The 14237-nt window shown below is 45.9% G+C and overlaps 1 protein-coding gene across 3 annotated transcripts in view; it reads left to right on the top strand.

The window, feature by feature from the left end:
* The first annotated feature begins 196 nt into the window (after positions 1-196).
* shprh (SNF2 histone linker PHD RING helicase) overlaps positions 197-14237 on the top strand; it is a 29421-nt gene continuing 15380 nt past the window's right edge. Inside the window, exons 1-18 of one of the 3 annotated variants that reach the window (XM_071365314.1) lie at positions 197-358; positions 881-1603; positions 1864-1993; positions 3147-3368; positions 3518-3596; positions 3874-4024; positions 7380-7488; positions 7580-7836; positions 8049-8750; positions 8984-9235; positions 9453-9531; positions 9705-9868; positions 10056-10312; positions 10949-11070; positions 11314-11402; positions 11613-11705; positions 11946-12053; positions 12387-12529. In XM_071365314.1, coding sequence (XP_071221415.1) covers positions 890-1603; positions 1864-1993; positions 3147-3368; positions 3518-3596; positions 3874-4024; positions 7380-7488; positions 7580-7836; positions 8049-8750; positions 8984-9235; positions 9453-9531; positions 9705-9868; positions 10056-10312; positions 10949-11070; positions 11314-11402; positions 11613-11705; positions 11946-12053; positions 12387-12529 — 3671 coding nt within the window. In that variant the 5' untranslated portion in view covers positions 197-358; positions 881-889. Of the gene's footprint in view, positions 359-379; positions 665-880; positions 1604-1863; positions 1994-3146; positions 3369-3517; positions 3597-3873; positions 4025-7379; positions 7489-7579; positions 7837-8048; positions 8751-8983; positions 9236-9452; positions 9532-9704; positions 9869-10055; positions 10313-10948; positions 11071-11313; positions 11403-11612; positions 11706-11945; positions 12054-12386; positions 12530-14237 lie in introns of those variants that run through there. The other 2 variants (XM_071365313.1, XM_071365312.1) reach the window with 2 other exon arrangements.

The following is a 14237-nucleotide window of genomic DNA, read 5'->3' as shown; positions in this document are numbered from 1 at the left end:
GTTAAAGTGACGCGCCCCCTATGGTTTGACAGAATTCTTATAATTTTGTGAGACGTGACTGGGGCAAATTGAAGGGAACTAGAAAGAGAGCAAAAGCCCTATTTTATTTACTCTTTGCAGACAGAAAGCAATGCTGCGACCTAGTGGTTGTGGCCCGACGGTTCTGGTTCAACCTTGTTGTGACGCTACCTCACTTCCGTCCTGCACTATGAAAACATGGCGCACCGCAGCGGCGGAGGAGCTGGCTGTTCAAGAAGACAGTAAAGTCCATTCTTGACTGATTTTGATAAACCAGACCAGTCTAGTATTTCGTCTGCAGGGACCAGGAACAGAGACGACGCTTTGTGAGAAATAAAAAGTAAATGTTCAATGTTTGTTAGAGCCAGACAGTAGACAGATTTGCTATCAAAGCCAGACAACAATCACAATGCACCTAGAAGCGGCACTGTGGTGTTGCCTACTCGTTACATTGTAGCAAAATGTTGCAGTATGGGATTTCTACATTGCAGAGCCATTGTTGACACTTAGTAGTTCGATAATCAATCAGTGAGCAGTTGTCATAATGTGAAGACAATTAGCAAGTTTACACCAAGGATTTAGAACGTCAGGATAACGGAATTGCTCAACCACGACGTTTTATGGTAATCTGGAATAGACTTCAATGGTATAAATAGATCCGACAGGTGTTTGTTTTTTTAACCATGCGTGTCCATAACGTGGGTTTTTGCTTTGATTAACTAACCTCTAATAACTTTCATTTTGTGGTTCTTCATAACTCAGTTCCCTCCAAAAAATTATGCAAACTTTAATCTGGGCATGCTTTACTCATCATAAGCATTACAGCAGTGAGTGACTTTCCTGACATCCTACGCTCTCCTAGGTTGCCATCATGAGCAACAGAAGGAAGCGTGCCCCGCCGGTGAGGGTAGATGAGGAGGCCAAGAAGAAGCTGAACTGGAACATGCATGAGGACCGCAGGATTGAGACTCTACTCCAAGAAGAGGAAGACCAGATTCCAACCAGCTCATTTCTGTCCACCGGCCACCACATCCCAACTGCTTCCCTTCTCTTCACCGGCGACCAGATTTCAACCAGTTCCCTTCTTTCAACCACCCACCAGATCCCAACCGGTTCTCTTCTCTTGAGCGTCCAGGAGGACTGTGAGGCAAGCTGCTCCAGCTCAGGAGCTCTGTTGTCAGACCTAGGACTAGGAGATGACCCCCAGCTCCCTGCTTCCTCCTCCACAGACACCTCCTCCACCTTCCTCTCCCTCACTGTGCTTCCTCTTTCTGACCTGGCTCACATCTGGAAGTCTCTGATCGGGGAGTTCAGCCTTCGTCCTCCCCCTCTGTGGGTTAATCCCCCGGGCTGTGACCAGAGGGCCTTCACCCTTCGTAGGACAGGAGATCAGTTGTACCTCAGTTTGACCAGCAGCAGCGAAGAGAGTAGTACTAGTACAGGAGGACTGGAGATGAGGCCTCTGGATAGGACCTGCCCAGTGGAGTGTTTCCTGGCTGGAGGGATAGTATTGGAGGAGCTGGACTGGCTGCAGAAGAGAAGAGCTGTGCAGCTGTGTCATCAGCCAGGAGAGGATGAAATTAAGGTGTGTAGTTTCACTTTATATACTATGTGATCACTTGGAGAGTAGTGTCAATATTACATTTTTTTCAGTTCACAAGCGCTTCAATGAAATGTGTAGTTTATTCAGCATGGTGGCTGATGTAGTCACCCATCGATTGTGTTCGGCCATTACGGTTATGAATATGGAATGAATTATTAAATTGCCTTTTATTTTGCTGTTTATATTTCTGAAGAAGTGCAGTGGTGTTTTTTCTCCTGTGTTTGTTGGCCTTCCCGCGGCAGGTGGGGATATATGTACTGGAATCGGGATTGGGAAAGCCTGAATTCCTCAGCGAGGGAAACGGACGGATTAGAAAGGCAAATCAACTGATACAGAAGTTAATGGAGTTTTACTATGACTTTATCATCCCCGGTGAGTAACTTGTATCTCTTCCTCCTCCTCCCTCTCCTCCTGGGTCGTTCCACCAATCCAGTGCCTTTTGAGAAGTGTAACTTGGACCGATATTTTTTTTATTTCACCTCATTTTAACATTCTGTCATAAATAGCACATGTTCAACTTAAAAAAATATATATATATGTTTTCCCATCTCAAGAGGTTAAATAAAAAAAATTACTATAGTAAATGTCTATTAGGTGCCAAATAAAGTAACATGGTTGACTGTAACAGGGTTGATAATTTCATCTTAAATCCACCATAAAACCCCTTGTGAAAGGGGGAATGGAAGCTTGTTGTGTGCGAAAGGGAGTGGCAATTGAATGCAAAAAAAAAAACAATTTCTAGCCTGTATCTATGGTTAACAAGGTTTTTGTCCACCGCAAAACACCAGAAAAAAAGTGTAGAACCAGCTCAACTATGATTTGACTATTAAAATATTTAACAAGGAATAGTTTCACCATATTAAAATGAGAGTTCAGTTCACGTAACAGGGTTGACCTATAAATGAGGGACAGATGTAAATGAATTACTAATCACATTAAATAAATCATCTTCAGAAATTGTCAAGGCAACAAAATAACTAGGGCTTTACAACAATGGTGAAAACTTGGATGCATTTTGAGGTTAAGTGGGTTCAAATCCAGAGAGTGCCACGGAGGGGAGTTATAGAGGGTGCACGGAGAGGCGTGTACAAATGCTGGATTTTGGCGGCAGGTAGCCTAGCGGTTAAGAGCGTTGGGCCAGTAACCGAAAGTTCGAATCCCCGAGCCGACTATGTGAAAAATCTGTCTGTGCCCTTGAGCAAGGCACTTAACCCTAATTGCTCCCGTAAGTCGCTCTGGATAAGAGCGTCTGCTAAATGAATCAATTGTAAAAAATAAAATAACAAAAATGGCACTTTAGCTAGTCTTTATTCAGAATAAAAATCTGATTTATTGAATTCTCCATGTGGTCTATATTAAAGGGCACTTCATGTAATATAACAGGCTTTTAAAATTCAATATTGTTGCACAATTTCTACTTAATCAAATGGACGCAAAACGTACTCATTTCGTGGAACAACCCTCCTTTACTTCTCCTCAATTGACCCATGACACTCTGTGTACCATTTCTCTGGTACCATGTTAGAAGTGGTGTCGACCGAGGAGGAGGAGTGTGACACTGACTTGGAGAGGCAGAACGTGGAGGAGCTGTATGATTACGTCAGACACCTCCACCAGAGAGAGAACCAGGACGTGAGCATAGATGTACAGCACAAGGCTCTTATCCCAGTCCTCAGGCCATACCAGAGTCAGGCTGTTAACTGGATGCTGAGGAGAGAGAATTACAGGAGCAGTAGCTCTTCTAAAGGTAAACATTCTCCCTGCAGGCAAAACAGGTTGAAATGAATCCATTTTGCCTGCCAGGTTGTACATTATGGAACTAATTCCAAATGGGAAAGTATTTTTTATTTTGATTATCCTGGACAACTGTAACAATATGTAATTTCCCCTTCCCAGAACAATCTCTAAATTTCCTATGGAGGGAGCTTGTCACATTGTGTGGGAAGAAGCTATTCTACAATCCATATACAGGCGGGTATGACCTTATCTACAAATATCTTCATTATCAGACACTGGCAGATAACACAAATCATAAACATAAAGAAATATAATCAATCAGCCTCTGAACTGTGTTTAATACATTGTTATTACATGGATATCACTTTTTATTGCAGTTTATCTTGTCAATGTCATGACCCTATCTCCCTGTTGCAGCCTGATAGTTATTACAGTGTTTTCACTGTTTTTAAATACATACCAACATACATGGACCATTTCTTGTCTATTGCTCTAATTCTCCTTCCTCCCTGCAGCCTGATTCGTGAGTTCCCCCTGGCCGGGGTGGAGTGGCCTGGGGGGATCCTGGCTGATGAGATGGGGCTGGGGAAGACTGTGGAGGTCCTGGCTCTTATACTGAACAACAGCAGACAGGGCCTGAAGCAGGAGGCCCTCACCCTGCCTCTGGTGAGAATCATGTTATGATGGAGGGGGTGGCTGCCTTCTTATCGGCTCTTAACCAGCCATGCTATTTTGTTTGTTTTTTCGCGTTGTTCGTAACTTGTTTTGTACATAATGTTGCTGCTACCGTCTCTTATGACCGAAAGGAGCTTCTGGACATCAGAACTGCGATTACTCACCTCAGATTAGACGAAGAGTTTTTCTTCAATGAGTCTGACGGGAGGGATATACTACAGACACCTGACCAGGCCCAGATCCCCGTCATTCACTGGAGAAGGAAACTGAGATTTCGCAGAAAAAGACCAGGGTGCCTAGTGAGGATCAGGCGGCGAGTGGCTAATCTGCCTTTGCCTTCCGTCCTGCTAGCTAACGTTCAATCGCTGGGAAATAAATGGGACGAACTGAAAGCACGTATATCCTACCAACGGGACATTAAAAACGTTTCACCGAGTCGTGGCAGAACGACGACATTAAGAACATACCGCTGGCGGGTTATACACTATCGGCAGGATAGAACAGCAGCCTCTGGTAAGACACGTATGTAAACAACAGCTGGTGCACAATATCTAAGGAAGTCTTATGGCTTTGTGCTTGAGTATCTCATGATGAGCTGTAGACCACACTATTTACCTAGAGAGTTTTCATCTGTATTTTTCGTAGCTGTCTACATACCACCACAGTCCAATGCTGGCACTAAAACCACACTCAATGAGCTGTATACCGCCATAAGCAAACAGGAAAACGCTCATCCAGAGGCGGCGCTCCTAGTGGCCGGGGACTTTGATGTAGGGAACCTTAAATCAGTTTTACCTAATTTCTATCAGCATGTTAAATGTGCAACCAGAGGGAAAAAAATTCTAGACCACCTTTACTCCAAACACAGAGACGCATACAAAACTTTCCCTCACCCGCCATTTGGCAAATCTGACCATAATGCTATCCTCCTGATTCCTGCTTTCAAGCAAAAATTCAAGCAGGAAGCACCAGTGACTCGGTCTATAAAAATTGGTCAGATGAAGCAGATGCTAAACTACAGGACTGTTTTGCTAGCACAGACTGGAATATGTTCCGGGATTCTTCCGATGGCATTGAGGAGTTCACCACATCAGTCACTGGCTTCATCAATAAGTACATCGAGGATGTCGTCCCCACAGTGACTGTATGTACATACCCCAACTAGAAGCCATGGATTACAGGCAACATTCGCACTGGGCTAAAGGGTAGAGCTGCCGCTTTCAAGGAGCGGGACTCTAACCCGGAAGCTTATAAGAAATCCCGCTATGCCCTCCGACGAACCATCAAACAGGCAAAGCGTCAATACAGGACTAAGATCGAATCGTACTACACCGGCTCCAACGCTCGTTGGATGTGGCAGGGCTTGCAACTATTACAGACTACAAAGGGAAGCACAGCCGAGAGCTGCCCAGTGACACGAGCCTACCAGACGAGCTAAATAACTTCTATGCTCGCTTCGAGGCAAGTAACACTGAAGCATGCATGAGAGCATCAGCTGTTCCGGACAACTGTGTGATCACGCTCTCCGCAGCCGATGTGAGTAAGAGCTTTAAACAGGTCAACATTCACAAGGCCGCAGGGCCAGACGAATTACCAGGACTTGTACTCAGAGCATGCGCTGACCAACTGGCAAGTGTCTTCACTGACATTTTCAACCTCTCCCTATCTGAGTCTGTAATACCAACATGTTTCAAGCAGACCACCATAGGCCTTGTGCCCAAGAACACTAAGGCAACCTGCCTAAATGATTACCGACCCGTGGCTCTCACGTCTGTAGCCATGAAATGCTTTGAAAGGCTGGTCATGGCTCACATCAACACCATTATCCCAGAAACCCTAGACCCACTCCAATTTGCATACTGCACCAACAGATCCACAGACGATGCAATCTCTATTGCACTCCACACTCCCCTTTCACACCTGGACAAAAGGAACACCTATGTGAGAATGCTATTCATTGACTACAGCTCAGCGTTCAACACCATAGTGCCCTCAAAGCTCAACATTAAGCTAAGGACCCTGGGACTAAACACCTCCCTCTGCAACTGGATCCTGGCCTTCCTGACGGGCCCCCCGAGATGGTAAGGGTAGGTAACAACACATCCGCCACGCTGATCCTCAACACGGGGGCCCCTCAGGGGTGTGTGCTCAGTCCCTTCCTGTTCTCCCTGTTCACTCATGACTGCACTGCCAGGCACGACTCAAGCACCATCATTAAAGTTTGCTGATGACACAACAGTGGTAGGCCTGATCACCGACAACGATGAGACGGTCTATAGGGAGGAGGTCAGAGACCTGGCTGTATGGTGCAAGGACAACAAGCTCTCCCGCAACGTGATCAAGACAAAGGAGATGATTGTGGACTACAAGAAAAGGAGGACCGAGCACACCCCCATTCTCATCGCCGGGGCTGTTGAGAGCTTCAAATTCCTTGGCGTCCACATCACCAACAAACTAAAATGGTCCAAGCACACCAAGACAGTTGTGAAGAGAACACGACAAAACCTATTCCCCCTCAGGAGACTGAAAAGATTTGGCATTGGTCCTCAGATCCTCAAAAGGTTTTACAGCTGCACCATCGAGAGCATCCTGACTGGTTGCATCACTGCCTGGTATGGCAAATGCTCGGCTTCCGACCGCAAGGCACTACAGAGGGTAGTGCGAACGGCCCAGTACATCACCGGGGCCAAGCTTCTTGCCATCCAGGACCTGTATACCAGGCGGTGTCAGAGGAAGGTCCTAAAAATTGTCAAAGACTCCAGCCACCCTAGTCATAGACTGCTCTCTCTGCTACCGCACGGCAAGCGGCACCGGAACGCCAAGTCTTGGTCCAAGAGGCTTCTAAACATCTTCTACCCCCAAGCCATAAGACTCCGGAAAAGCTAATCAAATAGCTACCCAGACTATTTGCATTACCCCCCCCCCCCTTCTATGCTGCTGTTATTATCTATGCATAGTCACTTTAATAACTCTATGTACATATTACCTCTACACCGGTGCCCCCGCACATTGACTCTGTACCGGTACCCCCTGTATATAGCCCCGCTATTGTTATTTACTGCTGTTCTTTAATATTTGTTATTCTGATCTCTTACATTTTTAGGGGGGGGGGTTATTTTCTTAAAACTCCATTGTTGGTGAAGGGCTTGTAAGTAAGCATTTCACTGTAAGGTCTACTACACCTGTTGTATTCGGCGCATGTGACAAATAAGAGGGCATCAAATGGCACTTTGACTTTCTCTCCTGTTTTGACTTTATTGGCACATCAGAGATGGGGGGGGAAAAAAATCAAAGATACTCCCATTGATTGATGAACGCATAGGGTTGTCTCTCTTGTGATTTTCAGGGAAAGTCTGTGAATTATTTTGTACCACCTCCGCGACCAGAAGAAGAGGAGATGCATATAATTCACTGCAAGTCAGAGGCTCAACATAAAGTGAAAATATCCTACCCAAGTAAGTCACTGATGATGTTGGCTACATCCTTTCAAATGAGCGTTTTTGATGGTTTTTTTTTTACAACCTGTTGTGTGTTATCTCTGTGCAGCTGTGCGTGTGATGCTGCTCACGGCAATAAAAGAGATGAGGGTTGGTAAAGGAGCGTCGGTCAACGCCATCTTTGCGTACATTCGCACCACATACCGGTACGACCTCTTGAAGAACCGTAACCACATCAAGAGGGCCCTGGGCAAGCTGCTGGACGAGGAACTAGTAGAGAGAGTCAAAGGTCGCGGTCTGGCCGGATCCTTTAAACTGGGGAAGAAATACAAGGAAACCAAGAAGAAGACCACCACGGCCAAATCTGTACGTATTGGAGTCCTTGCAGAAATACATATAGTCTTCTCAGTTACACTATCTTCCATAAGATATAGAGAATTTGATTATAAATTGTGAAATACCCTCACTGTGTAAGCCTCAAATGAGTTTTTCTGTTCTTCTAATGGCATGCACTGCGTTCAGATTACTGCTGTTAAACCCATTGATGGCCTTTGATGGTGTTTGGTTTGGTTTTGCAGCAGAGTCCCTCCGGAGACAGTGGGCCCAGGAGAACTTCACTAAGGCGAGCAGGGAAGAAGGGGAAGACCTCTTATAAAGACCCTGATACCCCAGACCTCTCTCCTTCAGAGGATATTAGCCATAGCTGCCTGTCCCCTGACTGTCCTGTTTCTGTAGAGGACAGTAAAGATGAACAGCAGGAGGGAAGCCTTGAGAAAGAGCGACGCAGCGACACGCTAAGCGCCTCACAGGATCTGTCACCTGTTGCGAAGGCAGACCGTCCTGAGGAGGACGACAAAGAGACACTCCACAGCTCCCAGGAACAGGAGATGGAGAGAGTGGATCAAGTGGAAGATGCCCTCGAAGAGAGTAAGCAGCAACCAGGTCCACATGTCACTCCGGAAATGCCGCCGGCCACCCGGGTGTCGTTCACCCCCTTCAACACACCAGACTACCGCTTTGAGTGTATCTGTGGCGAGCTGGGTCTCATCGACTACAAGGCCCGTGTGCAGTGTCTCAACTGCCAGCTGTGGCAGCATGCAGAGTGTGTGAACTACAAGGAGGAAAGCCTAGACACCACACCGTTCTACTGTCCTCACTGCCTGGTGGCCATGACACCTGTCCCTACAGGAGCTACCCTCATCATCTCCCCTTCGTCCATCTGTCATCAGTGGGTTGAGGAGATCAACAAACACATCAGCTCCTCATCACTACGAGTACTGGTAAGGACTTTTATAAGTCTGTTGAACTTTTAAAAATAGTTTGGAGTCTTAATTGTTAGCTTATATTCGTTTATAAATCTGTAATTAAACAGTTATATAACTTGATGGAAAGTGCTGCCAACACTGCTGTTTGTAGTAGCTGACATTGACCTGAGGTTGGTCCACCCATCCTGCGTTGGTCCATCCTTCCATTCATCCTTCCATCCTCCCTCCATCCCTCCCACCGTCCCCAGGTGTACCAGGGGGTGAAGAAGCATGGTTTCATCCAGCCTCACATGCTGGCTGAGCAGGATGTGGTAATCACCACCTATGACGTGCTGCGCTCGGAGCTCAACTACGTCGACATCCCCCACAGCAACAGTAAGGACGGCCGGCGCTTTCGCAACCAGAAGCGATACATGGCTGTTCCCAGCCCCCTAGTGGCCGTGGAGTGGTGGCGCATCTGTCTGGACGAGGCCCAGATGGTGGAATGCACCACTGCCAAGGTGAGATGCCTGGAAGGAGAATAGTAATTATGGGCGGGGGTTAGCCTCAAGGTTGGAGAGACTGGTCGGAAACTGGAGTGCTCTTCAGATGCCTTAAATGTTATAGCAACAAGCAATATGGTATTCCTACCATTTTCGTCAATTACCCTTGGGCTTTTAGCATCTATGCTATTGTTTCCATTGTTACAGATTGTTCATTGTTGTTTTTCTTCATCAGGCGGCAGAAATGGCTCTGCGTCTCTCGTCAGTCAACCGCTGGTGTGTCAGTGGAACTCCTGTACAGAGAGGCCTGGAAGGTTAACTCCTAAAATCTAATTTATAATTCATCGATACCTACAGTAGTTTTCAATAGTTACCATATCATGCTTCCCCGGTCTTCACATGACTGATCTGTCTCTGTTCTGTCCAGATCCGTCTTGCCTTGTCCTGTTCTTAACCCTAACCTGACAGACTGCTTTGTTCCGAACAGATCTGTATGGTCTGGTTCTGTTCTTGGGGGTCGACCCCTACTGGGTCAAGTACTGGTGGGACCAGCTGCTCTACCGACCCTATCGCCGTGGAAACACAGAGCCACTCTACAACCTGATTGGTCAGCTGCTGTGGCGATCGGCCAAGAAAGATGTCATTGATCAGGTAGGTTGGATAATAACACATTTTGTTTGACACAAATGTCTTCCTAACATATCAAGTACCTAGTCTAGTGCCTTATCAGGTCGTTATTGTGAAATAGAATGTGTTTCTAATAGCTTACCTGGTTTAATGAGGTAAAGTAAGTTTAGCCTTTTTAGATTCACAAGTATCACTTTTCACTGTTTTCCAGATTCAGATTCCCCCTCAGACAGAAGAGGTCCACTGGCTGCAGTTCTCTCCAGTGGAGGGTCACTTCTACCACCGGCAGCATGAGGTGTGTTCCCAGGACGCCCTGGTTAAGCTGAGGAAGATCCAGGACTGGAGCCTGAAGCTGGGCAGCCTGGACAGACGCACGGTCAACACCATCCTGTACCCCCTGCTCAGACTCCGTCAAGCCTGCTGCCACCCACAGGCTGTCAGGGGAGAGTTCCTGCCCTTCCAGAAGAGGTAAAGTTTTAAAGATATAAAAAAATATATCTCATCGAGAAGATGTATAGGTATGATGAGCTTGACAGATGAGCCTGACACTGTTACTGTTCTAGTAGAGAAAAAAAAGAAGATTTGCACTTGAAATTGAAGTGTAAATGTTTGGACTCTGGACTTAATCGTGCAGTTTTTTTTACCTTACTTTACTGTGTTACAAGGCCCCATTCACTGTGTAAAGCAGGATGGGGTTGGGTAAAAAAAAAAACTAGCCAATAGAAAGGCTATTGTCTGGTCATGCTGTCTTTGGTAACTGAATTGTTCTTTCTGATGTATCAGTTGGTTCACACAGAGCCCAAATTACTAGCTGGTAATTGGATGGCGTCACACATAGAGATAAATAGTATCTATGGCCTCACGTTTGTTTGTTGGTTGATAGCTAAAGCCCTACAGTTTGTCTGGGTCTCTGGTGCGATGCTGTTTTGTTTGCCAGTTGGTGAGGTCTTACCTACAATGTGTTTCAGAGGCGCTGTTTGGTTTTGTTGGCCAATAAAGGATGCCTAAAGTGGGTTTCAGTCTCTGGTGCTGCGGTTTGGTTTTGTGTAGATTGCAATGACGTTCGTGACTAACGGATCCTGTGACCTAATGCCCCTAAAACAGCACCATGACGATGGAGGAGCTGCTCAAGTCCCTGCAGAAGAAATGTCGAGTGGAATGTGAAGAGGTTCACAGACAATTGGTGTGCGCCCTCAACGGCCTGGCAGGCATCCACATCATCAGAGGTAGACAACAAAACTCCTCCTCGCTACCTCTCCAGTCGTTCTGTCTCCTCATCTCTTTCCCATGGGAAACTGACCTGGGAGACTGTGACATCATTGATCTGTGCTTGTCCCTATAATAAGGAGCATCCTTTATCTTATTGCTGTGCGTGGTAGTGTAGCATGACTTATGAAAGTGCTGTATAACACAGAGCGGTGTAGCTTTAACGAGGGCTGTTGTTGTTGCCACCACATTGCCACCTGTAGATGAGTTTGGTGAGGCAGTGGAAATGTACAGAGAAGTCCTGAGGTCTTCAGAGGAACACAAAGGACGACTGAAGACGGATTCACTGCAGGTATGCACTACAATCACGCAGCCGACGTCTAAAGGCCCCGTTCTAGACTATCAAAACCTATTCACCATCAGATTTGCAACCTTTCTGCTCATATTAACTCTCTCTTTTGTATGTGCCATCTGCTTGATGCTGATTAGCAACAGAAGGAAACCCTTCTGAAGTCCTGAATGTTTCCATTTCATCTTTTTGTTTCTGTGTTTTTATGAACAGAGGCTTCACGCCACACACAACCTAATGGAGCTGCTCAACGCAAAGCACCCTGGGATACCGCCCACTCTGAGAGACGACCGGCTGAAAGAGGAGGTGAAACACCTGCTGATGATGGTTGTCATGTGTTTGGTTCCTCCCTGACCCCGATCTCCGCTTTGTGTTTCTATAATGTGGCCAAAGAAATCTAAATGTCTTTCACTTTTTTAAATGTCTTTCACTAGGATTCGGCCTACCTGTGTACTATCATATGTCTTTCCAATTCTACAATTGTGCGCGAATGCTCATAGAATATGTATATCTGTCCCTCTGTTCTGTGTGATATCTAAAAAAAAGTCAGAGCAGCTGAGGCAGCACTACATGACCAAACACAACGCCGAGGTGTCTGAGGCCTACCAGAATCTACAGCCTGTACTGCAGAACATCAAGGAGCTCAAACGCAAAGTAAGAGACCCTCTTGTGCACAGTGCCACTGATATTTTTGACCGATTTAAGCAGCGTTTGAAGTGGAGGTGGGGGATTTTAACCAGTAGATTTGTAGTGGTTCTGTAGTGGGGAGGGGGCTGAATCTGTTCTTTCCATTTCCAGCTGTGTCGGTCTCCAGAATCAAATCGAATAGCTAGCTAGTGTACGCAAGATTTGGTTCTGGGTTCCAAGATTAAGAGCGCCTTAACCTAAACATTACCCAACTGTTGCATTATCCTATATGCACACGTGTCTGTGTATGTATTCGCCCCCTGTATGACTGTCTCCTCTCATCGCTGTTCTCTATGCCAGGTCAATCTACGATCCCCCTGGTGGCTGGACGTGGTACAGCGGGCCATACAGCACAACGTCGATGACGACCTGGTTTCCCGCATCCAGAACGAACTGACCTGCAGCTACAAACAGCAGGCCAACAAGTTCTCCATGGCTGACAAGTATTTGGATTTGAATTTACTATATTTATAGCAATAAATTGATATTTCCTGTGTTAGTTTTGGCATCTACAGTATTTTAGATTTAGTTTTAGTCTTAAAATACCTTTTATTCCCTTCGTTAGTTGTAGTTATTATCAGTCGACTAAAACTCTGGACAATTTTAGTCTAGTTTTAGTCACAACCGTTTTAGTCACATAATAGTCAGTGCATTTTATTATATTAAATAATGACTATTTAGGCTACCTCTAACTTCTATCATGTGCACATTCAGATAGCCTTGTCCAGCTAGGATGACTGTCCCCTCGTATACCTTAGCTGGCAACATTCATTATTTACAGTCATTATCTACATACATTTTCTACGTTTTTTCACAAGACCTTCATAAAAAAAGTAATAATAAACTAAAAATCTGTTAATCACAGGCAGCAACCTAACAGGAGTTCTTCATTAAGGCCTCTAGGGCTCTCTGTTTGTAAGGCATGGATATCATATATTTTCTCAATCACCGCCTCTCTTAAGTGGCTGTACAACTTCTAAGCCCTGGAGCCTCAGTTCGCAACTCGACACACGTCTTGTCCGACCGCAGGCTACAGGGGAGGCTACGCAGGCTACAGGGGACTTCTTGTCACCAATTCTGATGTTGCTCTTATGCTCTGTAATATGAATTTTCAATTTTTTGTTCGATTTTCCAACATGATAATAACCACATGGGCACTTCAGTAAATAGACGCACATTTCGTTCTCCAGGAAATTCTACCCCTGACTTACGCTTTCTTTCCCGTATGAGGATGAAGGAAGAAATTACCCTTGATCATCGCATTACGGTTCACACAATTATGACATGGAAAATTGCCTGAGGGGAGGATAGATCAAACATTCTGAGAGGGTACATATTCATCTGCTCTTACCGGTCTCTCCCTTAGGTTTCTAGCACGTTTAAAAGCGAATCGAGGGATATTCTGAAAAGCCTGGCCCACAGAGGTGTCCGTAGACAGGACATGCCAATGCTTTTATATTTTTTTATTTCATTTATTTGTATTTAACTCCCTTTTTTCTCCCCAATTTCGATCTTGTCTCATCGCTGCAACTCCCCAACATGCTCGGGAGGCAAAGGTCGAGTCATGCGTGCTCCGAAACATGACCCGCCAAACCGCGCTTCTTAACACCATCCCGCTTAACACGGAAGCCAGCTGCTCCGATGTGCCGGGGGAAACACTGTTCAACTGATGACCGAAGTCAGCCTGCAGGCGCCCGGCCCGCCACACGGAGTCGCTAGAGCACTATGAGCCAAGTAAAGCCCCCCCTGGCCAAACCCGGACGACGCTGGGCCAATTGTGCGCCGCCCTGTGGGACTCCAAATCATGGACGGTTGTGACACCGCCTGGGATTGAACCCGGGTCTGTAGTGACGCCTCTAAGCCTTAGACCGCTGCGCCACTCGGGAGGCCCATACCAATGCTTTTTAATAGAATATTTAACAGCCTGAGAGATGGGGGAATAAGTAGACACAAATACAGTAGGTTGATCATTAGAAAGGGCAGGTTTAGGCGTCAGTAAGCTGTCCTGTGTAACATTGAGTACTTAAACACAATTTTCCAACAACTGCTTATCATAACCCTTAGAGGCAAACCGATCACATAAAGTGGCGGCTTGTTTTTCAAGTTCATCGTCAGTATTACATATTCTTCAGCTGGCTGTAAGGTAGACTA

This window comes from Salvelinus alpinus, chromosome 25, assembly GCF_045679555.1.
Source record: "Salvelinus alpinus chromosome 25, SLU_Salpinus.1, whole genome shotgun sequence".
Lineage (NCBI taxonomy): Eukaryota > Metazoa > Chordata > Actinopteri > Salmoniformes > Salmonidae > Salvelinus > Salvelinus alpinus.
The sequence above is the reverse complement of the archived record's forward strand: the minus strand, read 5'-3'. Positions and strand labels throughout refer to the sequence as shown.